Genomic DNA, 27617 nt, shown 5'->3' with positions numbered 1-27617 from the left:
AGCAATTTTTGGGTAGACTTGAATAACAGTCTAACTTAAGAGCCAAAATGAGCTCCTTTATTAAGTAAGTGCCAAATTCTGTAGTTCCTTCTGAATTCTTACTCAGCACCTCCCTTTGAAGTCTTTACTAAGTAAAGACTGCATGATTTACCCCTGAACAAAAAGAACAAATTAACCTAAAATCATGTGACAAAATGCTGATATGGTTCAAACTGTTTAAACTACTGATTAATTGTGCAGAAGACTGCAGTATGTTTCTTCGGGGATTTTTTTTGCAGTTGCTGTTCACATTGTTTTTTGTTTAGTTTGTAGTTGAAGGATTTTTGGACAATTTTAAGTTCAAGAAAATACATTTGGTGTATAACATGAGGAATTTCGTGAAAGTCTAATGTGTCATATGATCTGTTTCATTTACTAGATATATCTTATGTTACGTAGAAATTGAGTTGTTTACAAACCAGGCATCAGGTTTAAAGTTATTTTAGCATCTATGTTTGCTTTAAGGATATTCTGTGTAGTAGGAATATTTCATGAACTTCTGGTCAAAAGAGCTGCATCCTTTGGATTTATGAGGCATGAAAATAAACTTAGAAATGGTGAGAACAATTAGCAATAGCAATTAGACTACATATATAATATTAATACCCATTGAAGTATAAAGATGCAATAACTCTACAATTTTTTGAAGAGACTTAAATAGTAAATTTGTGTGTTTTATTTTCCATTGAAATGTGGTAGTTATTGTTCCTTAGATTTTATTTTCATAATTCTGGAGAAGAAGGTATAGAAGATTTTTACTTTTATTTACACTCAGAAGAAATATATTGGGGAAGCAATTCATGTGAACATAATTAAAGGTGAAAGTGATTGGTTAGCTAAATAAATTGTGGAATAATTTCTTTAGAAACTACTGAACGCTCTCATATTGGACCCCAAAAAACCCCATTAAAAGGTACATTTTTATGCACTGCCTTACACATCAATATTATAGTTGCCTGGGTTTAAAAAAGTGGATTTAGAACACTGATGCAGTCCAGTGTTTAAAAAACCCAAAATGAATCTGTTTAAACTCTTGAGAGAAGACACCACCATTGTGGGGGAAGAGAATCTTCATAGGCTTTCACTTTGTAAACACAATTTACTGCTGGCTCACAAGTGAAGGTGCTGGCCTTTGTTAATAAGCCTCTGACTTGATTAATTTCTGTTAGTAAAGAGTTTTTAATTCCTTGGATACAAGTGCTATCCAAGTATTCATGTTCATGTTCCCCAACAAGGTTGTTCCTCATTTTTACTTGTTGATTGGTCTTTGACAAGTTTCTCCACTGCCATCCAAGAATGAATTTATAGTAATAGACCTATAGATGAAAGCATCAGTGTAGGAGAGTCTGAATGCAACAGCCAGTTGCCAACAGCTGTTGGTTGAGAATATTTTAGTTGTCTGTGGTGTGACCTATTCCTCAGTCGGAATGGGTTGCTCCGGACATTTTCTAAAAGGCTGATCAGTCTTTGTGGAGTTGAGCTTTATCAAGGATCCATGGGTAGTGAGAAATTCTGTATTCAGTAGTTCTCCAAAATAGGGCTAAGTGTTTGCAGGAGTAGTTCCTAATTCTTCCAGCGTTTCTGGAAAGAGTCAGATTATTTATATGTATATTGCATCAGTTTAGTAAACAGAGTGTTAACAGTCATAAAGCAGAGTTTGGAACAAAAAAATTAACCTTTAGAAAGCCCAAGGTATGCTTCCTTATAGATGTTTAAATATTTCTCTTTATAAACATACAAAGATGGGGGGAGGGGAAGTAGGTGACAGAGACACTGAAAGGAATATATATTACCTTTTCAAGCTTTTGTTAAAATAAATTCTTAAAAATTTGAAATATTTTATGTTATCTTTTCTATATGAGATATTGGTGAAATTTCATAGCACAAAAGACCTTGCCCCCTTATTTCTAATTACTCTTAGCTTTCCTTTAATTCCTATTTTATGACCTATAGCAACTAACCAACAGAGTCTTTGAACTCTTCTAGTTGGATGATTGGCATTTTTAAACAATATCTGTATGCATTGAAAAGGAATTACACTGTTGTGTAAGGAGAGTAAAACAAGTTCTCTGGCGTTTCCTTCACTATCGAGTTGTGTTGTGGGGAGTGATTTGGCTGGAAGTTGTGTGCAGTGGAGAGACCTCTCTCTAGAAGAAGTAGCCAGAAACAGACAATAAGAAAGAGCTGCAGGTAAATAAGAATTAGTAACATAGAGACAGAAAATATTCTGTGGTAGACTGGATGCTTAGGGCATGGATAAAAACCTTTCACCTCTGGGTTGCTTGTTCAAATCCAGCCCACCTTGGAAGTGACCAGAAGTTACAATCTGATGACCATTTGATGGCCAACATGAAAATATTTGGTTTGACACCAAACATGCCCACATCACAAAAACCACCAGCATCACAACTGGCACTAACTGGCAAAACTCTGTTGCTAGGCATTTACACTGTTTAAACCATACAAGGGATCTGATTGCCTTGTTAGCTGCCTAAGCAGAGATGCCAAGGATTCACTGGGACATGGAAGCTGAACTAACCACTCACTCTTAAAGCTGGTCTTGCCATTTGAAGATTTCAGTGCTCAGGTACAAGAATGGTGGACATGGTATAAATATTTGTAGAGATGGAGAGATGTATTGGTTAGATAAATTATAGTTCCTTTTCCTTCAAGGCCCAGCAGAGCTATGCACTGTACCAACAGTGCAGTAAGAGACATAAGGAAAACATGCACTGCTCTCCATGAAGGAGGTTTTGATCTCATATCTTCCAGCAGCAATCAATTTATCAAAATTTGAGAGAGCAGGGGGTAGAAACTAAACCCAACATGTAGATATTTGCTGGAATTATTCAGCTGTTCTTTTCTATTTTTTACTGGCCTCTTTTAAACAAACAAACAAAAAATTGTCACCATTTCTTAAACTCTGTCACAGTTGGTAGGCCTGCAAATATATTCACCTTGATAGTAACCTGATATCTTGGTTGTTTGAGTGCCTGTGAGGGGAGGATTTTGTGTGTGAAAATATTTTTTAAACTCTGAGGTTCACAGTAGGTTGGATGTCCTAAAAAAATAAAATAAAAGTAAGAATACTTCTAAACTCATTGGCTCTAAGGTTGTTGGTTTTTTTTTAATGGTACCCATCACTGTGGTATCACAGTGAGTGCACGTGCACTGGTTTGTTCGGTTTTTACTGGTAGTCAAATAGTTGTTTTCATGTAACTTTATAAAATTTCAATCCAAGCAGTAATCTGTTTTAAAAGATGTAAAGGTTTCATTTGAGGCTACAGGAAACATGGTCCATCACTACACATTCTTATCCCCTGGAACAACATTGCACACCGTCCCATTGAGAGCTATTAGTAGTGCTTCTCACATGAACGTCTGGTGCTAGTAGGATTTGCAGCATTACATGTGAACTATAGTTAATGTGTAAATGCTGGACTTGCTTGTAGTGTGAATGACCAAGGGAGCAGGTATTAGAGGAGGACTATGGCCAAGGTTTGAGACAGAGGGAGGGAAGTGTACTTAAGGGATCAGGCAAAATGGAAAAGATTGAAAGAATAAAGGAGTGGGAGAAGAAAGGGGAAGAAAGAGGAAAATAGAGAAGATAAGCAGAAATACTGGAAGACAAAACATCCCACCAAAGCCAGGTACTCTTGTCAGTTAAATAGAAGCCCCACTGCTTCACGTGGAAAGCCAGGTAATTTATTGGAAAGTGGCTCACCCAACAGAGGATTAAATCACCTGACCCAAGGGATAATATAAAGAAACAGAAAATGGGACATTTTAAAAAAATGTGTTCCTCTATTTTAAGTCGTTTGTGGACATTGTCTTCCTTTGACAAACCCCCAAAAAGAACCCTACCAATATACTTATGTAAGAATTTACAGATTGGACCATTTTTAGGAGACGCTAATCTTCATTCCCACTGCCCTTCTTAATGCCCAAACATTGCAAGGACATGCTTCAGTTTTGTTTGTTTGCTCATTAAATCCTATCACATTTCTCATTTCTTTATGGTTTTATGTTCTAAATGAGGTATTAGAATAAGTTGTGCATTTCATGTGCTCAGTTCTTCTGCAAAATGAATTATTGCAAATATAGCAACTACTGAGGAACCCTGAAATGGGGACAAAGTAATGATTTTAAACAATTCTTTTGGAACTGGATAATAATTATAAGTGTCCCAGAATGACTGCAAGCACATGAATGTGATGTTCTGCATTCATAAGAATAACTAGAATCCCTAGCTGGAATTTTCAGATCCCACTGAAATTCCATGGGAGTTGGATACCTAATTTCTTTAGGCTCCTTTAAAATCCCAGGCCGAATTTTGAAATAGTGTTTTACCTTTTCAAAATGCTACAAATACTATAAATTGTTCCTCACGTCACCCTCCATAAGGTAGGTAAATATTATTGCCCTCTTTTTAAGTATGGGGAAAGTGAAGCATCATATTTGATAAGTATTATGTAGTTAGACTGAATTGGGATGTATATACCCACTGGGCCAGAGTTAAGGTTGTGATTTTAACCTTTAATTTCTCATTTCCTGACTTTTGAGTGTTTTATCATGCAACTTAAATGTTTCCTCAACTTCATTTTTTTACATGTAATTATAAATAACTGCTCATTGTCTCATTAATTCTTAGGTTGCCTGAGACTTCATAAAAGCACAAATATCGTTTTCTAAAGCTAAACAAAATAAAAGGAGAAAGGATTTCAAAAGATGATTGGCCTGATTCTCACTTTTTTACACTGATTTTATGCTGTGAAACTTCAGGTATAAAACCAATGGAACAAAGTGGAGACTCAGGTCCAAGATCTTTTAAAACATGCATAAAGAGAATAGACTTTATTTTACCTCAAGTCATTTAATTCTGTCATATTCTTCTCCCCTGAACATTTGGGAGGTATATGTGATTGACCGACTGTTGGTAATGCTACTTCACAAACAGAGTCGAGGCAAATAAGATTTTTATTACCCTTCAGATATGTTACTGGAATGTAGTGGAGCTTTTCCAAAATTGCTGCTGTTCATATTTAGACATGAGCTGAAGCTTAGAGAGCTGTAAACTTCAATAGAAGTCTATGACATCTATTTCAAAGACACCCTGTTTTACTGCATCTCTTTGATTGATGCAAATCTGGGATAGTGTGTACAGAATTTGTTCCACATAAGCACGTCTGTTATGTTAACCCAGACATCAGAACTTAGACAATATCTTCTTTGCTCTCAAAATGAAAAAACGTAAATCTCCCTTTCTCTCCTACAGAATTGGATACAAATTAAAGTCTTTCCGGTTATATTTCCAAACCTTTATTACAATAGCAATTATTTTCTGCATTATAGGTAAACACCAAAGTTTAAATTGCAGTTGCTTAGGGCATGGCTTTGAGTTGCTCACCAGCAACCTTCCTCCACCCTGTAAAAAAAATATTTTTTTTTCATAAAATCCTCCACTGTTGCCAGCACTTGCCTGGAGAAAAACAAAAACTGTTGACTGAGTCAGTAATTGTGAGTTTTCCCATTCTCACACTGTTCTCTCAACGTGCTATGTATCAAAACCATGGAGAGACTCATGTTACATTGCCCTGGGAAAAAGCATAATTGAATTTTCCTGAAATATAAAGTCCAGTTTTTCTTCATAAAGGTATCTCACCTTGCTCTTGACTCCTATTATCTATTAATTAAGGTTCATCAGAAAACTTAGCCTTGAGTTGTTGCTCTTAATTTGTAGGCAAATAATTATCACTGCTGACTGGGTTTCTGTTTAAGGCAATTAAATGACGCCAGTATGGATGTGCAGTATATATGGTCTACCTCTCTATTGTCTCATACAAATACCACTCTGCTACCCTACCTAGATCTGTCAGTTCTATATTTTCTGAAACATACTGCTTAGAATACGTTTCATATCCAAAATAGATGGTTCTTCAGAAATACTCTAAGATATTTTCTTGCACTTGATTGTTATGACAATAACTTTATTTAAATGGAGAGAATTTTAATTAAACATTGGGGGGGGGATGTCAATTAAGACTATATAGTGCAGGATCAGTATGAAAAAATGAGATATTTATCCTGGCAAATACGGATGTAATGGAACTGACATTTGAAAGCTGTTCTTATATCCTGCCTTTTGGAATCATACTGTGAAAAGTCCATTTTTCAGTATCATTTAATAATGCTGTCAGATGTTTGCTCCCAGTGCATTAGGCAGGAAGTTGAGTAGCGTCATCAGCTCCTGTGTTTATCAGAAATCATGCAGTGCTCTTATCCAGTGTCTAGGAGAATGCACTGCGAAAGAAAAAAATGAAAAAGGAATGTAGTAAAAGACAACATTTAATCTAAAAGTTGCCCTGCTCATTTGGCTTGCCTGCTATCAACTCTCAGAAGTCTGTCTCCTGTCTCCTTCCTGTTTGCACTTTCCTTAATCTGTGAAGAGGTTCTTGGAGTTTCTTTTTGTTGTTATTTATGTTGCTTTTATATATATATTTTATACTAATCTATCAAGGCAGAGACTGGTGTGTGTGTGTGTACACACCAGTCTCTGCCTTGATAAATTAGTAGATGATGATGAAAACTGTAATTAGCAGTAGGCTCATTTTAAAGAGAAAATAAGCTATAGAAATAAACCCACTTTGGCGATTCTTTTAAAAGGCTTTACCTATACGCACTTTAGGCTGCAGACCACTTCAAAGGCCAATATTGCTGTTTTGCTTCACAATACAGTATGTTTCTAACATCTGTGTCTGTCCAGCTGTATTTTCTAAATATTTAATAACGCTTAACAGATTAAGATAGGTGCAGCAGGTATGCCAATAGCTCTCACAAAGTGTTGCACTGCTGAATTAACTTTCTGACCATGTTGTGGTTCCTCAGTTTATTAGAAGAAATAAAAGCACCTCTCATGATTTAGCTTCAGTTGCAGGGTAAAATGATGGCTGTAAAGTAGCATATGCTTGCTCTTACAGTCTGGGCGTCTTGTACCATAATTCCTATCAAGTGCTTATTATCTGGACCTGAACTCCTTGTAGTGCATTGCTAATATTTACAGAAACTGCACCTTAATTTAAAAGCTTTCTTGTGTATCCACTGTACCTTCCATGTGAAATGAAACTGTCTAAATTATAGTTCTGTTTTCAATGTTGTTTAATATTTTCAGGAGGCCTTTTATCAGAAGGTAATTGTGACGGGTTCGGTCACAGAGATCCCCTTTGGACTGTCACCTGATGTGCTGAAATTACCTCTGAGCCCGTTTTCCCTGCCAGTTTGTGACTTCCAGAACCCTGTTTTGTTGAGCCAGACACACTAGCCTGCTGCAAACACAGATCCATGGCCTGGTCCACGCCCCCAAAGCTGCAGATTTAACTTAAAACAGCTCAGCAGGTTACTTGTCTCCAGTACCCAGACACCCAGCTCCCAGTGGGATCCAAACCCCAAATAAACCCGTGTTACTCTGTATAAAGCTTATACAGGGTAAATTAATAAACTGTCTGCCCTCTGTAACACTGATAGAGAGATATGCACAGCTGTTTGCTCCCCCGGGCATTAATCACTTACTCTGGGTTTATTAATAAACAAACGTGATTTTATTAAGTATAAAAAGTAGGATTTAAGTGGTTTCAAGTAATAATAGACAGAACAAAGTAAGTCACAAAGGAAAATAAGACAAACATGGAAGTCTAAGCTTAATACATTAAGAAACTGATTACAGGTAATATCTCACCCAATGGATATTCCAATAAGTTTCTTTCACAGACTAGACTCCTTCCTAGTCTGGGCCCAATCCTTTCCCATGGTCCAGTCTTTGTTAGATCTAGCAAACATCTCAGGTGGTAAGCAGGAGTTTTCTTGTGACTCCCTTTGTCCTGATCCACCCCCTTTTATAGCTTTGGCACAAGGCAGGAATATTCTGTCTCTCTGGGTCCCCAACCCTCCTTCTAATGGAAAAGTACCAGATTTAAGATGGATTCCAGTTCAGGTGACATGGTCACATGTCACTGTAAGACCCCTAGTCTCCATTCTCTGTGGACTGGCTCATACATACACAGGAAGGTTTGCAGATAGATAAGCCATTTACAACCAATTGTCCTAGTGAGTGGGAGCCATTAAGATTCTAAAGCACCATTAATAGTCCACACTTTGCATAATTACAATAGGACCTCAGAGTTATACTTCATATTTCTAGCTTCAGATACAAGACTGATACATGCATACAAATACACCTCTATCCCGATATAATGCGACACGAATTCGGATATAACGCGGTAAAGCAGTGCTCGGGAGGGGGGCGGGGGCTGTGCACTCTGGTGGATCAAAGCAAGTTCGATATAACGCGGTTTCACCTATAACACGGTAAGATTTTTTGGCTCCCAAGGACAGCGTTATATTGAGGTAGAGGTGTAGGAGAAATATGTTCAGTAGGTTATAACCTTTGTTATGATACCTTACAAGAGACCTTTTGCATAAAACATATTCCAGTTACATCATATTCACACTTATAAGCATATTTTCATAAAACGTATGGAGTGCAGCATCACAGCAATGTTGCTTTATTCATTTGCCCACTGCAACGTTGATATATAGGCTAAAGTGGTAGAAAAGCAGCTATTGAAAAAGAAGTCCTTAGGGTAGTTTGTATTATCAGTTAACTTTTAATTTGCGAAATTCTTTTTGGGGAATCAGGATCACAAGCAACTATAAACTGTACTCAGTCATTTGGACTACAACAAAGAGGTGGTGAAGTCCAGTGGTCAGAGCTCTGGACATGGACTCAGCAAACCTGGGTTCTATTCTCAGCTCTTAGCTAGCAATAAATAAATTCCAATGATTTGGACATGTATATGTGCATATTTATTTGGTTTTTCTAAAGCTGATTAAGTATTTTAGGAAAAAGTATGTGAGCAGCCACCAGCAAGAATGGGTGGCCGCATTCTGAGTCCACCCAAAAGTTTGTCCTGAGATCCCTGGTTCTAGACAGTTTCAGAGCAAGAAAATTTTCATTTGTTTTTCTGGCATCAAAAAAATTTCATAAAGATTTGAAACTTCTGTTTTGTGAACTTGGTCTGACTTATTTATGCCACGTACAATCACTTCAAAAGTAATTTTCACCCTAAAGACAAAAACACTTAAAGGCTTTTTGGCTGCTGTGTGAAGTCTGATAACTAATGTCTCTTAGGGTACTGAGACAGCATTCATTACAAGTGACAGAAGCTATCAAGCTACTAGTACTTCATATAAGATATTCTGTTTGCTATTTCTGTTGTTACATCATGTTATAGAAACAGACAGATGCTGCATTACAAAAATACTTGTTCTTATCTAACTGATCTACTTACATAGACCCCCATTATCCTTATAACATAGTATTTTAGTCCATTTAGCGATAACTATCTTCCTTCTCACCTTGTATGAGAAATAACTTTGATTAGTCACTGTATAGTATTATGTATGTGTGACTGACTGAGAGAAAAGCTAAATCAAAGAAATTAGTTTTATTTAGATTAGTCCTGGAAGTGTTGAGGTCCATAGTCATTCTTACCTCTTGTGGGGAGTACATTCCATAGTCTCCAGCTTCTGTGAAACTTCCATCTCCTACACTCATACATTTTCCCCCCAAATTCAAAATGGACTGACAGTTCAGTTGTGTAGTGGAATGTAGCTGGCATGGAAGGTCAGATAGTATCTGCTACTTAGGCCAATTCAGTGAAGGACTTCAAATAGCAGGACAGTGATCTTAAAATTGTACTCTGCAGTCAATGAGGAGCTAGGCCAGAGAACCTGAAGCCTGATTCAGAGAAGTCCAGGATACTGGAAGTTGATAGGTGGTTGTGTTTTTGCTTGCTTCGCAAGTAAGCGTGTTTAGACAGTAGTCCATCAGGTCTCTAACGGTTACGTTTCACATCCTAAATGTTTTACAGTAGACATTTTACAGTTGCTAAGCTACGTATGTAGAACTTGAATCTGAAACCATTGTGTAGCACTTGTGTAGTGTCATTTAAGTTATTGGCCTCATCAGTGGCTAGGCAGTTGGTTCTTTCCGTGATGTAGTTTACTAATCCATGAAAAGAATCTCCCAGTTATTTATATACCACCAGAAACTTTATATGTTGATGTATAAGAGGAAAGTGGGATCAAACGTATAACAGTTTTCCTGTTGCAAAAGCCTCAGTCAATGAGGATAGAGTATGTTCAGCACAAAGGTGGACTAGTGGCTGGACATCATCATGGAGATATGTCACAGAATTGGCGGATTGTAAGAAGCTTTTTAGAGGAGGATGTCAAAAGAGTTTTGATTGCTTGGGAGGCTATTTTATCATGAGTAAAGAAAGCAACTGTTTAGGACTGTTTACTGGGACTAGTTTTAAAGTTCATGGATTGAAAAGGAGAAGGCAGAGATGTGTCCAGGCATCAAGTTATGGATTAACTGGAAATTGAAGGGACACATAGCAGCTGATGTAGTAAATTGTATAAAAAGTACAGGTCAGTTCATATGACTTGCAGCGGTGTGCTGTCCTGATGACAGGAGGTATGCACAGTGTTTGCGCAGAATGAACAGCTCAAAGAAGGGATTTGACTATTTATTATATAGAGAAAAAAAGTTATTCATGTAAGGAATGATGAGATCAAACACTCTGATACATTTTGTGAGGAGAGAGAGGCTGCCTGCATCAATTAAGATAATCTGTCATTGCTAAAGGTCATCTGCAGGAGACTCCAGTTCCAATTCAGATTTGTTTCGATGCACTGGAGGAACAGTATGCCTTTTGGCATGGATTTCATCTTCCAACATGCATTGTAATTGCAGACTACCCACTTTACTTGAGCGGGAGTTCAACTTGGGTGTCTATAAATCCTCACAGACAATTTTTGATTGAGCATTCTTGTCAGCATCTGTGGCTGTTAAACCCTCTCAAAGGGTTAGCAAAACTAACATCGTTGTTGGGGTCATCACCTTGCCAGTTTTCATTTGGCACATATTTTACTTTGGGTCAGGCTGGTTGCTGGCTGTTTTCTCTGGTATGGAACAGATTGTCTTCTCTTCCCCCAGTTTCTCCCTTGCCGTTCTGAGTGACAGCTGTAGTTTTAAAAAGCTTCTGCCTTACATCCCTGAAAGAGTTCTTCTGTCTGATGAAGAGTGACAGTGTACATTGCTTGTTAAAGAATCTAATTTATCATGGTAGGATATAGGCGTTGTACACTGTGGAGAAGGCAGGTGGACATCGCTTCTTAAAAACTGCATTTTTTAATAATCAAATGACAGAAGGCAAATGATAGTGAAAGAACCATAGTCCCAAGGATATTAAATCCATGTGGCTGATGATTTATTATTATTAACTTTGCTCCCAAAGTGACAATCCCATTTTCAATTCTGAGTAATGCGCATAGCACTCTGATTTAATCTTTTTTTGATGGTATATTTGTTTGCGAGCCATGTAATTTTTCTCTTAACAGTGAAGTCCCCTTCTTTCTCCCCACAACAACTCAGCATTATGGCTGAAAACTACTCAGGTTTTGAGGCATGAGAGCCACAAAGTATTATATGTGCCAGTAAATTAGCTACACAAAGATAACAGAGCTGTATCACTAAATGACTGGCTTTGAAGGCCATTTGTGCATAAACTTTAAAAGCAGCTTTCTTGCGCACTTCCTTCTTTCCCCCAACCCTCTGCCCCTTTGGCAAAGCCACATAATTTTGTTAAAGATTTTATTTTCTGCTGAAAATGCAGGAAATTCAGACAACCCTCTTGGAAGCTCCCCAAAGCTAATACAAACAAGATACATATGCTTCTCTTAAAGTAACTAAAAATAAAGTAAATGATTTGAAACCAGTTAACTTTATAAATTCCCCTCCGAAGAGGAAAAGGAAGTTTACATAATGAGAGCTGTGATTGTGGATGCTGTTAAATGATGTTATCAAACTAAAATTCCCCCAAGTGCCAACTTGTCTATTGGATGTAAAATAGCGCATTGATACCAGAGTTTCTGGTAATTAAATTAGAAGTAGACAAGGAAGAACCAACTGCTAAATATCTGAAAACCTAATAATTTGCATTTATGAAGCTAGCTGCATTAAAACGTAGTGGTGAATTAGCCAAGGACATCCATTAAATATCAATCTGGGTTTTCTATGGATAAAGGTGGATCCTAGCTACCAATTATCAAATTTCATTTGTTCGAGTATCTCTGGTGAGAGCAGAGTTTGGTTCAGGAGAAGATAGTTAATAGAAAAACCCCAGAACTCCTTATAATCCTGAGTTTATTTTCAAGAAACAGCTGCTAGCTTGGAGTTAATACAACATACTCATATGCCTTTTGGTATATGTAATGGACATTTCCTTGTACGTTCCATTGTTGGCAATACCTACTTAGAACTGTATCTACATTATAATGGAAATGGTCATGGTATGGTTCAGGTTGCAGATTTAAGTTTAATAGGAGTTGTAAATTTTCGTTTTGTAAAAATCTCATGTTGTTTACAATATTGCACGCAGACAGCAATGTTAAAGGAACTTTAAGGTTGCAAAATTGAGCACTAAAAAGTTAGGAAAGTCCAGAACTAAGGTTGCTTAAAACACCCCGATAATATGAGGGGGTATTATTATTCCAATTTTACAGATGGGGCACTGTGGCACGCAGTGGTTCTCAACCAGGGTTCCATAGCCCCCGGAGCCCCAGCTCTGAAACCGGGAGCAGCGCAGGGCTGAAGCCAGCGCCCCCCTCACACACACATACCTCGCCTCAGCCAGGAATGGCGCGGGGTTGAAGCTGGTGCCCCACCTTCCCTCCCCCCAAAGCTGAAGCCACCTCCCCCCATTTAAGCTGGGACCCACACTGGGACCCCGCCCCTGCCCGTACACAGCCCCTAGCTACCCCCTGAACTACCCCCCTGCCTGCACACAGCCACAGCTATCCCTTCCCTGCACCCTGAGCTACACCCTGCCCACGCACAGCCCCTAGCTACCCTCTCCCTACACCCTGAGCAGTTTTCAAACCTTTTGAACTGAGTCCCCCACTTTGAGTTATATTTTTGGTTGCGGCCCCCCACAGCCAAGACAGGCTGGGTGGCCTCCTGAGTGAGTCAGGGGGTGGAGGTGGTGTTCTCTCCCTGGACTCAGCTGTGTGGAGTTGGCTTGAGCCCCACCAGCCCTTTGCTCCCCTCCTCCCCCAAGTAAAACTATGCCTAAGCCCAAGAGTCTGCCCCTCCACCAGCCCGGAGGGCCCCACCCCCCCCCCCCGGCTGGCCCTGGCATTTTTATAGCATATTGAGGGGACCTCAGCAAGAAAAAGGTTGAGAACCCTTGGTATAGAGAGAGGAAGGTCAAAAGGGTCCACTGATTTGGGATGCCCAATTTGATGTGGGCCTGATTTTTCAGAGTACTTAGCATTATGTAGCACTTTATAAATTCAAAATACTGCTCTCATTTATTTCACTTGCAGCTCAGGCTTCTCTTCCCTCCCTTCACCTACCGGCTCCCAGTCTCAGGCTCCTGACCCAGCTATTTCTAGTCTCTCCCTCAGGCTCTGTGTCAGTGTACCTCCCTCCCAATCTCTTGTCCCTTCTGCATTCAAGTTTAGCATCATGATGGAGGAAACCTTCTAGGTGTTGACGGGGGGAGAACTGAGAGCACAGAAGAGTGTGTGTCCCTGGTCTCAGTTCTGGTGCCTGGCACCACAGTGACCCACTGCACCTGAGAGTTGCAATTTCAGGGAAAGTCACTTTCAGCCCTTAGAGCTCTGAGATGGAGCATATTTATTCACTCTGTTGGGATGGCACAAGTACAGTCTAGTCAGCACGTGGGAGCTGGGAAGGGATGGCGCATGCTCAGAGCGGATGGAAAATTTCAGCCCAAGCAGGTAAAGTTTAGCAAAGTTATAAGCAACTGAAAATTGGGTCTTTATAATGGAAAGCTTCAGACGACCTTAAGTATAAAAGTTGCTAACTGCACCTCCTATAAAATATCCTTCTTGATTTTGTTCTCTCTGTTTTAGGGCTGTCCATTAATCGCAGTTAATGCATGCAATTAATGCAAAAGAAATTAAGTAGATTTAAAAAATAGTTGCAATTAATCTCAGTTTTAATCGCACTGTTAAACAAGAATAGAATACCAATTTAAATTTATTATAAATATTTGTGGATGTTTTTCTACGTTTTCAAATATATTGATTTCAGTTACAACACAGAATATATTTGCTCACTGTATATTTTTATTACAAATATTTGCACTGTAAAAAAAGATAAAAGAAATAGTATTTTTCAGTTCACCTCAGACATGTACTGTAGTGCAATCTCTTTATCATGAAAGTGCAATACATAACTGCACTCAAAATCAAGACAATGTAAAACTTTAGAGCCTACAAGTCGAAGCATGAAGGGGCATAGGAATGTTTAGCATGTCTAGCACATAAGTATCTTGCAACACTGGCTACAACAGTGCCATGTGAACACCTGATCTCACTTTCAGGTGACATTGTAAATAAGAAGCATCTACATCTCAACTATCCACTTCAAAACATTTTTGAGAATTTGGTGGAGGCCCCAAGGTGCCTCCCCCAGACCTGTGTGCTGCAACAACCAGTCAATTTGATTTCCACAGTTCACACCAGCCTGCAGATATCAGCCAAACCTAGAGTATATGGGTAGAGCTCTGCAAATCTGTGGATATCCACTTTATATCCACGGACCTTGTTTGCGATCGCGTATCGGATGAGGATACAAGTTTTGTATCCAGATTCGCTACCCTAATCTAGAAGTTCTCCACATGAAAACATGGTTCCTTAATGGTTTCAAAATGTTGAAATGACCTGTTCAGAAGATGTAAAAGAGACGCAATTAAATAGCAGAAAAACAAATGGCAGAGATTCCAGATCTGGTGTGACAGTAGACATGTTATGGCTATATCCTCGCCTTTGCCACCGATGCTGGACTATATACTAGAATTTTAAAAACCGGGATTATCCTCAAGTTCACTGAGAGTACATCTCGCAGCCATTATGGCTTTTAACATTCATTTATGTAGCTTCTTCTACATAATATCTGTGTAGAAAGTTACAGATAGAAATCTGAAATATGACATCTAACACTGTTCCCTCCATTCATTGATTATACTTGAAATTAAAATGTGGGGGGAAGTTCCATCCATTAAATACTAAAGTAACCTGAGACCTTGTTACTGAGGAGTCACTTCATGTTCTTTAAGCTGTTTGATGCAGACTGTGTGCTTAGCCTTCCACAAGGTCGACAGACATTCAGTATTCACCCATCCTATAACAAAAAGGTTTTTCAGAGATATTCGAAACCTCTACCCTGAAGTTTGAGATCCTACTCCATCTTTGGACCTTAACCTAGTGCTGAGATGCTTCTCTGGATCCCTTTTGAACCCATAGTGACCTGCTCATTCATGCATGTTTCTGTGAAGGCTGCCTTTCTTATGGCCATCATATCCCCTCAAAGAGTGAGGGAAATAGGGGCTCTTATGGCGTAACCCCCTTTACAGTTTTCTTCAGATAGTCACTTTCAGACTGCATTCAAAATTCCTACCTAAAATACCTTCATCCTTCCACTTGAATCAGCCTATTCATCTTCCATTGTTCTTCGCCAAACCGCATGGGAATAAAAGGGAGGCGAAGTTCCACCCACTAGATGTTAGAAGGGTATGAGCCTTGTATCTCGAAAGGACCAAACCCTTCAGGAAATTACTAAGGCTGTTCCTTTCAGTTGTGGAGTGATCTAAGGGGTCAGCCATATCTAAATAAAGACTTTCAAAATCTATTTCCAAATGTATTAATCTTTGTTATCATCAACTTGACCTGCAACCCTCACCAGGAACTTGAACACACTCCACACAATCACTTTCCACCTCTGTAGCTTTCTTGAACAATATACCGATCACAGACATTTGGAGAGCAGGGACCTGGGGATCCACTCACACATTCACGTAACATTACACAGTCGTTCAGCATCTGATGCAATACTGGGACTGACCCTTTTATCTCAGTAACGAATCCAACTCCAAATCCACATCTTTCTAACAAGAAGCACTGTTCTACAGTCATCTAAATTGCAGCACCTATTGGGATGCTACTAGAAGAAGTAGCTAGCTAGCTATCACTCTGTGCAGTAAGTGAGGTTCTGTGAGAGGTGTGTCCCCACAGATTCTCCACTACCTACCCTCCGCCATCTACTTCAGAGTTTCTAGACACAAGCTCTGCAGTAGAGAAGGAACTGAAGACAGTTTGGCCACACAGCTCTATATGGCTGCCGAATGTGATGTGAGACAGGGAAAGCACGTGCAGCTCAAACTGGCACTGCTACTAAAAATCTCTGATCCTAGGCTCAGGGACACAGATACCTCTAAAGTGTGAAGCAATCATAGGGGCACACATCTTGAGGAACCTCAGTTACTACACAGGATGAGTAACCTTCTCTTTAGCCTGTACGTCAAGACTAGCCAGCTACTCTGGGTTGGAAGCACCACCACATTTGAGCGAGAGGGTTTTGTGTGTGGATGAGAGCTGGGTTAAGGGCAACACTTGAGTAAGAGCCCACGTTAGCTCAGCAACGAAGACAAGCCCTGCGTGACTGCTGAAGGCTAACTGAAGTAAAAATGTAGTTGGCAAGTTGATATAGGCTGAAAATGAACAGAGAATGGTTTCATCTAGAAATCTAGTATTCTTTAAAAGAACACTCTTCTCTCACATTCTGGAGCTTTGCACAAGCTGTATTTCAGCCTGTGAGATGGATTAATCAATTAGTGTCTCTTTGGACAAGGGAATGAACTCTCATAAATGACTGAAATTCTGATCTTATGTGACTAAAATTTCCCATCTAAAGTTAAATTAGAATCGTAGGAAAGGAACCAAGAAACAAAGTACCAGTAGTTTGTCTCAATTCCTGTTGGATAGATCCTTAGTAGTATTTTTGGGGGTGAGGGGAGTGGGGAGCAAGAACAGAAAATCTACAAGGTAGGTCTAGACTGGCAAGGAAGACATCTTTTTCCTCAGAAATTGACTTTGGAATCAAAAAACTTTAGTGGTTGGGAGTTCGTTCTCACTCACCGTAGAATTTTTTAAAGGTATTTTTTTAAAGTGTTCAATATAAAATTAAAAAGACAAGCAATCAATAAATATTATGGCCAGAATATTAAAATCTAGAAGCCAAAAGTTAGGCACTAAACTAAACGTGAGCAGATTTCCAAATGTATTGAGATTTGTATCTTCCACTTACTGAAAATCAGTCTACTTTTGTTCAGATGTCTAAACATAGATGTAAGGGACCGCGGAAGATTTTGTCACGGTGGTTTAGCTGAGGCTGTTCGCCTTCTCAGGGACAGGTTACTAAAGGGTGTTTTGTGCTAGCAAATGCTCTTTGCAGCTCAGCCTGGGAAACCGGCGTGTTTAGAAAAGCCTGGCCCTTTGCCATTAAAGATAGTTCAGTTGTGGGAAAGCTCCCACATGCCTATGTATGAGTTGTTTTACATGCTATTAGCATAAAGTTATATTTAGTAGGACCTGTCTTGCTGCTTTTGACTCGTTCCCTGCTTTGAACTAGCAACGTGCCGAGTCCCCGTTGCGGGTGTGTTTCCTTCCTTTCATTAAAGCCATATCCACTCACTGTGTGTGTGTGTGTGTGTGTGTGTGTGTGTGTCTCGTGCCTGAGAGCACTTAGGCACGTAACAATAATTTAAGGAGCCTAGCTTTGGATACCCAGTTTTGGAATGTTTAGGCAGGTATTAATGTTATTTAAGCAGTACACTTTGAAGCAATCATACTGCAGCTGGTGTTTTAAGGAACCAGACTTATGGGCCAATGGCTTAAACACTCCAGGATTGCATTGAATCCTCTGAAACGCAGTGCCTGGAGTGTTGTCCTGCTATTCATGAAATGGATTGTTAAGAATAAGGAAATCATGATTAGGGTGGATGGAGACTGGACCATCTAGGTTTTGCACCAGGTTTCTAGTCTTTGCACCCTCATTTGTATCTTTTTCCTCAATGATTACTAGCTTGCTCATATATGTTATCCTCCCATTTCTGTGTCTGTCAATTGTCTCTGTTTTCATTCTCTTCTCTTTCGGAGTCTCATTGGCCTGTTCCTTTCTCTCTCTCTCTACATAAGAACAGGCTGCAAAGAGCAGCACCAGGATCAGGGGACTCCAAAGTTGATCTTTCAGCCACCTTTTCACAGCACCAACTGAATTGTGCCTCAGGCAGTTTGGCCTTAGCCAGGGATCTAGTTAAAAAGTAAATATTTGCCAGCAAAGTTACCAAAGTTATTCCCTATCCTGAGTAAAAGGAAAAACCTGTGGTACATAATGTTACCGCTCTGTGGGCTCTGTTGGCAAATGCTAACGGCAACTGTTGTTCCTACTTTTGCCTTGCTTTCAGTGACCGATTTTAATATCCAGTCACAAGCAGTTGCAAAGTGATGCTGTGCATGCTGAGAGTTTCACATCCTATTTCACTGGTAGATTATTTAAAAATAATCAAACCTTTTTTCTGATCTTTTTGTGTGAAAGGCCCTACATAAATCTCAGATTTCACCAAGCACATTTGGCAGCACAGATAAGGGTCATGGTCTAGTTGAGCCCTATGCATCTGAGATGTTTTTGATACTGGTATCCTAATGAGTAAATAACAGTCTGCAAATGTAGTAACAAACTGAATTATGAAGAACATGCAGAACTTGCACTCCAGCCCTTTAGGCACTGTGGAAACCTCACTAATTCAAACTAGTGTCTTGTTTGGATTCACCATTACCACACAACAGCTAGACTGGTTGGCAAAAAAAATATCTGCATAATTGTTTTCTTTTTCTTATGGATAACATCGAATCTACTCAAAAAAAAGGCTCCTAAAACTTTGTTGTTTCTAGCTGTCATCTCAGACACACACGCTCTGTGTTTCACTTGTGGTGAAATTGGTCTGAAAGTTATTACACAGGGTGATAAAAACTTTTTTCTTTAACTATGAAATGTTTTTATAACCTCATTTATATCTTTCCTGACGCCACATCTGGATGCAGAGGTGCCTTAGCTTGATACTAATGATGCAAAGCAACAAAAGTGCAATATTTTATCAGCTGTGACAGCATGTCTGCATTCTGCCATCTAAATGCTGTCCTTGGCTTTTAACTTGGTTTTTTTCCTCTTTGTAGAAATTTAAGGTTTAAGGCTATTCGGAATGCTTTAATCAGAAATTATAGCAGCAAATTTGCAAATAGTATGTGCAGAATAATAGGATTATCAACCATTCTTTTCTTTAACATTCGTTTATATAGCTCGTTCTACATAATATCTATGTAGAAAGTTACAGATAGAAATATGACATCTAACACTGTTCCCCCTATTTGTTAATTATACTTGGAATTAAAATGTGTGGGGAAGGTCCATCCATTAAATTCTAAAGTAATCTGAGACGTTATTACTGAGGAGTTACTTAATGTTCTTTTAGCTGTTGGATGCAGACTGTGTGCTTAGCAATGAACAGGTTTGTTTGTCATTGAACATCATGCTGGTAGATACTAATATTTTTCTGTTTAAAATAGCTTTACTTCCCGTGTTTTAGGTGAGCATTTTTGATTTAAAAAAAAATGTACTTGTGGGAATTAGGTATGTGTCTAAGTCGGGTTTCAGGCAGCGGGATATATCTGTTATAGTAAGATCTGCTTTCTTTCCATCCTGAACCCAAGGGTGCTGGTGTTTTGGAGAGGGCGTGAGGGTTACAACTCTGCCATAAAATTTGCTTGTGACTCAAAGCTTAGCAAACCAAATCCTTGCCCCGGAAAAAATTTTAATGACTGCTTTGGGATGCTTGATAGTTCATCAGTTTGGTAATGGGATGGGATAGAAGGCTTTTCACCTCTTTGCTAATTAATTCAGTCCAGGTTGGTAGTGATTTAATGTTACCATGCAATAGCCATTTAGTGATTTTTACCTTCTTAAAGTCTTAGACAATTGGAGTCTTACTATCAGCTTTAAACTATTTGCTTTAGGAATTTGTGTGGGCTCTATTACTGTCATATCAGAGTGCCTCATGGTCTTTAACGTATTTATCCTCACAACACCGCTGTGGGGTAGGGAAATGCTGTTATCCCCATTTTGCAGATGGGAACCTGGGCACAGAGAGGTTAAGTGACTTGCCCAGGGTCAAACAGGGGGTCTGTGGTGGGACAGGGAATTGAACTCATATATCCCAAGTCCCAGGCTAGAGTCCTAACTGCTGGATTATCCTTCCTCTTCTCCCCATTTCAAAGGGAGTAGAGTTAAACAAGCAAGGAGAGCTTTTGAAAATCCTACTGTAATATTTAATTTATCCTCCCATCATTCAAAAAATGTTGAAACAAATTCAAACCTAATTAAGCAGGTACAACTCAGCTGATGTCACAGGAGATGCACCTTGCTTAGTCAGGTCTGAATTTTTCACTATAACTCATCTGAACTAATTACTCCGTTTTCACTAAAATGCACTTTGTTACTCAAAGCCTGGGACTGGGACTGTTACAGAAAGAGCACATCTTGTCCAGAACGCCGGGAGTGCTTTCTGTCATACAACACTATGATCTCTTTGGCTGATTAAATAGCCACAGTGATCATCTCTGCAGTGAGTTTCTGCCAGGATTCTATTGGCCACCATACAAAAGGCCTTCAAAATGGGTGACACCAAAGTAGTAAAAATATGGGATATCCTCAGGACTGGAACAAGAACCATAACCCCCCTTCAAAAGAAACCTCTTGCATTAGAATTAAAAAGTCAAAACAGTTGGCATGCTGAGGATAAAAATGAATTTGAACATGTGCACAGTACAATGTTATTCCAACAAGCATTTCATAAGGACTTCATAATTTAGACCTGCTTGGTATACATGGGAGACAAAACATACATGAAAGACTGGAGTGTATGTGATCTATATTGCTTAGTTCACTGCAGAATAAAGTGGGGGCGGGGACATTGTTGCACAGGGAACTTGAAGCTGTGGAGGAGATGAAGGTGGGGGAAAAGAGGTAGACATATCTTCACTCTCAGTATAGAGAAGCTGCAGGGAGACTAACTTCTCTCCATTGTTGATACGAAATAGCTGCTGTAGGATGGAAGGAGGGTCGTCCTTACCCATACACAAAGTACGCAGCTGTGTAGGGCACCTGGGTATTTGAGGCAGCACATTTCCTGGTCCCATGCATAGCTGTGTGCTGCTCCAGCCCCTGCTCTGCCTCTTCCCAATGGCCCCTGCCCTAGCCCAGCCTCTTCCAGCCCCTGCTCTGCCCCATCCCCGCCCCCGCTCTCCTGAGGACTGCTGCAGGGGACGGGCCTGCACTCACCACATGGTAAGTGGAGTGACCGGGCCCCTGCCTGCTCCACTCCTCTGGCTCCCAGCCGTGCTGCTGGCGAGTACTGGGGGGCGATTTGCCCCTCCTTCCAAGGCTGGGAGCCAGGGGAGCAGAGCAGAGCGGGCTGGGGCTAGGGGGCGGTTTCCTCATTTTCTCCCAGCCCTCTCCCCGTGGAGGCCTGGAGCCAGCCCTGCACCCCTCCCCCCCAGGACAGCCATGCATGGAAGCCATGAATTCCTTTTCCTCCACTTGTCTTTCCCCAAGTGGAAAAGTGGCAGCTTTTCTTCTCCTCCTCAGCCTTGGCAAAGGAGGCATTGTTAACTGATGTGTGATAATCACTGCAATCTGCCGGGATTTTAAAAAGTAGTATTCCTTTATACTGGAAAGAAACTTTACTATTTGCAGATTGAGAGTCCAGTAAAATGCATTGGAATGATTTTCACTCCCCACACTGTCAGCAGAGTTCAGTTATGAAATAGGGAAGTGCTATTGGGTAGTTAATGGCTTTTTCTGAAATGTAGAAGGCAAAACCAATGCTAGGCTCATGAGCTAATACTCTCAATCTTGTGTTCAGGATAATAAAAAAAGGCTGAAGCCATCTTGGGGTGATTTTGCTCTCCCTTAGCAGGTCTGTAACGTGTCTTGATCATCAGTGTCAAATGCTGCTGAGAGGTTGAACAATATGAGCAGGGAGGTTTGCTCATTGTCCACAACCAAGAGAGGACTATTGTCCAATGTAAAGACTGTCTGTATGCCATATCCTGGTGTGAAGGCCCAGTGAGAGGGATCCAGGATGTTGTCAGGTGGGGTTGGAGATGGAATTTTGCTAGCTTCTCTGAGATCTTGCTTAGAATGGAAGGTTGGATTATGGGTGGTCATTGTCTGGATTGGTTGTCAAATACATTAAGTGCAATTGATCTAAAGGATGTGGCCTAGTGCACTACCAGTGATCCAGCTTCAGTAACCTAGAGTGCCAAAATAATGTGCAATAGAAAAGTTTGGAAGAGGAGTGTGTTTTGGTCCAGATTGTCTTCCTACTTTTGGTTTCTTTCTCTTTTTCCCTGCCATCTTTTGTTTTCCTTCTTGCTCACTTTTTCTGGCTCTCTGTTTACTCTTTCTCCTTTTTGTTTTCCACAATGAATGCTGAACAGAAAATAAAATGCAGTGCACCTGTACTGATCTGCGTTTACCTGCAGCACCTGCTGGGAGTGGAAATTGACTAAAATCACATAACTTCAGTGAATTTAACTGGCTGCAGATACTGTGGTTAAAATTCATTGGGGCGGGAGCATTCTGCAAAGTGGACGCTAGAGTCCATTGACCTTTAAGGTAAAAGTTTGTATGTTAAAGGAGAAAGCATAGCTATGTTACCAGACAAGCAAGAATGCAAGACTTTTTCACTATGGGTGAGACATCAGCCAGCTAAAAGCTACATTGGTAATAATACCTGAGTACTATAATTTCTGCCTAATATATAATGGAAAGGGCATGCTAACCTTTTGTTTGTTCCTTAAGGCACAAGACCTGAATGTGATTGAAGAAGTGATCAGAATGATGTTAGAGATTATCAATTCCTGCTTGACAAATTCTCTCCATCACAACCCCAACTTGGTGTATGCACTGCTTTACAAGCGGGATCTGTTTGAACAGTTTCGAACTCACCCTTCCTTCCAGGACATAATGCAAAATATAGACCTGGTAAGTAATATTAATTAATCACTTGCAAGCAGTAAAACAAGCCTCTTGAACACATTGTTAGCTGAATATGCTTTTGAGAGAAGTGATGATTTTTTTCACGTTTATATATCCCTTTCTTTTGCTAGATATTTTTAGACTCTATTAAAAATATTGAGCTTCCAAATCATGATTGTAGCTAAGAGAGGGGTGGAACTTGGACTGTTCTCAACTCCTCTCCCTTCTTTCAGTCTCTGGGACTCCACCATGAACCATACTGGATTCCATCCTTACTTGGCAAACACCATGTGCTATGAGATTTGGGGAGCCCACTGATGAGGATTTCCCCAAGCTGCAACAAATCCTCTCCTGGAAGGAACTCCCTCCAAGTAGTTGCCTTTCAGTTTTCTAAAGGAGGCCAGTGGCAGCCACTCTACTCCCCCTCTGCAAGGGCACACCACAAGGGACCCTCTTTCTTCAGACAAGCAGAAGGTTCTTTTCCTACAGTAATCTCTCTTAATACTCCAGTCATGGAAGTGGAAGGAAAAACTAGCCTAGGAGAGTTTCTCCCTCAGCTAACTGCAGGCAGGCAGTATACCCTACCTGAACTTGTGTTGCTTTGACCTACAGAAGAGTCTGGTGAGTAGGAGTTTAGGAAAAGTATAAAACAGAATTCTTAGCCCTAATTTCTCTCCTACCACTCTCAAGCGGACCTGTGCTGGTTATTAGAAAGGATGAACTTCACTTTCTCTGTAGGTTTCAGAGTGTAGCCTTGTTAGGCTGTATCAAGTGTTTGAAATGGGCCACCTCGCTTACATTGGCCTTATTAGCGCTACAAAAATGATTTTTCCTCCCTTGTATTCACCTCTTTGTCAACTGTTGAGAATAGCCCACTTCCACTTTAATTGAATTGGCTCGTTAGCACTTGGTAAGGCAACTTCCATATTTTCATGTGCAGTGTACTTATACCTGCCTACTGTATTTTCCACTCCATACATCTGATGAAGTGCTAAGCCCACAAAAGCTTATGCCCAAATAAATTTGTTGGGCTCTAAAGTGCCACAAGGACTCCTGGTTGTTTTTACTTTCTCTGTAGGGAGCCATGTTAGATCCTCATATGTATCTCCATACATAGCAGGTTGCTGTGATGGGGGAGTGATATACAGATATTTTAATTTAATATCACCAATGGTTTTTCTTCTTTACTAGAAGAGCCAAATTAGCATTAACAGCCTTATTTAGAAACTTATATCGTAATTCACCACATTTCAAATCCATCGCCCTCTTTCAGTTTGTGTAACCAAGTGAGTGGGTATAGATTAGCAAATGGTACAGATTCATACGGGCCCTGATCATAGCAAGGGAGGACAGAGGATTGGTTGATTTTAAAAAACAAACAAAACAAAAAACAAAAACAGTATATTTATATTTTTCAAGAGCACTTGGCATTCATAAAAATGAGGCCAGAGCCAGTGGTACAGGAGGCAGCTGCTATGCAGCCTTCTCTATCCAATCTTTTCCCTGGACCTACAGCGTTCCACTTTTGTGTCATTGTATCTGCTGCATACAATGGGGAACACACGTGACCCACTGAAGCTTTAACTGCAATTAAGTGCTTTTTTTTCTCAACTGCACCATATCTAAACCTGAGCATAATTGTTATCTTTGTGTGGAAAAGTAAATGAAATAAAACCATGAGTGTTTGCATATAAAACAAAACTTGTTTTCATTTTTCCCTTCAGTTTTAATTAAAGCTCTGTATAATTACAGATTGCTATGTACCAAAATATTTTTCTTCTCCTACTTCTCTCTTAATTGCACAATGCTGATATGCATTCTGTGTGTTCCTTATTAGTTGCTCCTTTGATATTTGAGGTCACTAATCAGAAGAGGTGCACTAAAATTGTTAAAGCAGTTCTTGTCGTATGAGACATTACAAATACTGCATTTAAATACCCATAGTAATTCCAGGAGCTCCCTTTGACTTCAATAGGCATTCTACATGCACAGCTGGATTCCAGGATTAGGCTCCTAATGATCAGGACTTAACTGTGATTTTGTCCTACTATGAGCAATGGATTCAAGCTGCTGGAGCCTTAAGCTCTACAGCATGTTATATTTCTTGCTGCAGTGGGTACCTAATTTTTCATGTGACATTACTAAAAGCCTGTTTGTGAGTCGTATATTGGTTTACTTTCTTTAAAATACCATATGAGATTGACACGCTTCTAAAGATCCATAAGCAAAGCCATTTTCATCCTTATCTGAAGTGGCTGAATTACTGTTCTTTCTCTTCCAGTCACTGTTCTCATTTTGCTGCCTGCCAAAGATTTTTGAGGGGTAGAGTTCAGACCTCAAAATGCCCCAGGGTCTTTCGCAGCTACAGTGTTCAGATGATGTAATGATGCAGGATTGGCTAGGAGAGGTGACCTACAATACCTCATTGGCAGGTTGTGGGAAGGGGAACAATGTTCCATCTAGACAAACATTAACTGAATAACCAACTAACCTTCACAGTTCCCCAGTGAGGTGGGTAGCCTCTCTACTTATTTTATCAAGAGGTTTGACTTGTCTGTAACCATGCGAGTCAGAGCCAGAGCCAGGAATAGAGCCCAGGCATTGCTCTAGGCTACACCTTCTGTGGAAGACAAAGGCGTTCTTCCCCATGTAACAGTTAAATGTGGGTTTACTAATGTAACCATTTAAACAAAACCCTTTAATGTTAGGATATAGGATAATGCCAGGCAGGTTCTGAAGCCTTCTAACTATTTAAAGCCTTCCAAGGGAGTGTCTTGAAGTTTTAAATAACCTCTTTGTTAGGAAAGCAAAGATGTCAAAAATTTTATTTTTAAAATGTACCTGTCACCAGCTAGCAGATGGTGAGAGCTGTCAGCTTTTCTATCTGAATAAATGATTGGACTCAATAGACTCCTCTCCTTACCCCCAATCCAGAAGTAGTGCCTGCACAGTTGCCATTCCCTGGAGAACAGAATCAGTCTTTTTTAGATTGCAGTTGCTAAAGCATATGGACAAGTCCTCCCAACACCTTCAAGAGAGTAGTAAGGAGTATTACCCCCACTTTACAGATGAAAACACTGAGGCAATGAGGTTAAGTATTTGTCTAAGACCACAGAAGGCATAAGCATCTGAATAGAGCCCAAGTGTCCCTGACTCCCAGAACTATGCTCATGCCACTACATTTTCCTTCTCTGCTCTGTGGACTTGATCGGGCCAGTATATGGTTCTCAGGGTGCTGCAGAGTGCATGGAGTCCTGTGGGAGGATGCTGACCACCCCATAGAGTGGCACACAATCTAAAGCCCATCTTTGTTCAGGGATTCCCCATGCAGCAGGAAACAGCCCCCCCTCTCTGGAAAGTTGAGGCCATAGATGATCTGATGGCTCTGCAACACTGCATAGTGGGATTCCATCTGGGGTGTGTCTCTGACTGGCTATGGTAGGGACACCATTGGCTGGCCAGCCTTCAGGCATGCCTCTTCTCCAGCAGGGCTGCCTGCATTCGGGTCTTTGTGCTTGTGAAGCTATGCTTTAGCTTGTGGTGCAGCTGCCAGGTCCCTGGCTACATGATGGCCCCTAAGCTTCCAGGTGTAGGGATATTTGGCAGTGGGGGGGCATCTTTCTCATGCCTTCTAAATCACTTGTCTGACTCTGCAGAGATTGTGATGCCAAATGCCGACTCCACCTGTCATCACTCCTGTCTGACCCTTACCACATGGCAAACATGTAGCTCTCCACACCAGGTGCCACTGGGGACACCTGCTAGAAGGGGTGCTGCACTCATCAGACCTCATTCGTGCAGTAGCACTGTTCCTTGCACAACTGGCAGGATCAGGAGTCATCAGCGAAATCCTGCTTACAGAGTGAAATCATTCTCCTTTTACACTGGACGTAGGATTTTTCCCACCCTAAACTGTTAGGCAGCATGCCAGCGTTCAGTGCAGAAGGTAGCTGATGATTTATCTAATGTGAAAAATCTGTAGAGTTTTTCATACAGTTGTCACCCTTAAAAACTTACTCAGCTGCCTTAGATAACTCATAACTTTGCCTCAGTATTTGAAGTATTCGAATTATTCCCTAGACGTAATATTGTAGCTACTGATGTAACCTCTATAGTTATGGCAAGTGTTTAAGGGTAACCAGAGTATAAAGCACTTTCCAATGTAAATTGGACATTAGTTATTTTTCCCTTCTCTGTATCTTTTACAAACAAACTAGTAATCACCATCACTGTGTAACTGGGAACACATGGGCACACTTAACACTGTAAACAGTAGATTGAAATCAAAATACCTTCCATTTCCTATTAATTTACTTTTAATTTTAGAAAGTCATCTTACTGGGATATTGTGTATCTTGTTGAGCTAAATGGGATATTCTTGCTCTGGCTCATCTAGCACAGAGGAATGGTATGATTTCTATTCTGGCTTACTACTGAAACCCCGCAGTGCAGGCTGTGTACCTGTCTTTATTCTGCAAATGATCTCTAATTTGGTAAACAGCCTCATATGTCCCAGGAGTTCGGTAGAGGCTCCTAACAGGTAATTGCTAGGGCT

General features: G+C 40.2%; 1 protein-coding gene across 4 annotated transcripts in view; it reads left to right on the top strand.

Annotated features, from left to right (window-relative positions):
* DYM (dymeclin) overlaps positions 1-27617 on the top strand; it is a 351012-nt gene that overhangs the window by 266607 nt on the left and 56788 nt on the right. For all 4 annotated transcript variants that reach the window (XM_075066858.1, XM_075066862.1, XM_075066859.1 and 1 more), the window contains one exon: positions 22886-23068. In XM_075066858.1, coding sequence (XP_074922959.1) covers positions 22886-23068 — 183 coding nt within the window. The remainder of the gene's footprint in view (positions 1-22885; positions 23069-27617) is intronic.

Source organism: Chelonoidis abingdonii, chromosome 6, assembly GCF_003597395.2.
Source record: "Chelonoidis abingdonii isolate Lonesome George chromosome 6, CheloAbing_2.0, whole genome shotgun sequence".
Taxonomy (NCBI): Eukaryota; Metazoa; Chordata; order Testudines; family Testudinidae; genus Chelonoidis; species Chelonoidis abingdonii.
The sequence above is the reverse complement of the archived record's forward strand: the minus strand, read 5'-3'. Positions and strand labels throughout refer to the sequence as shown.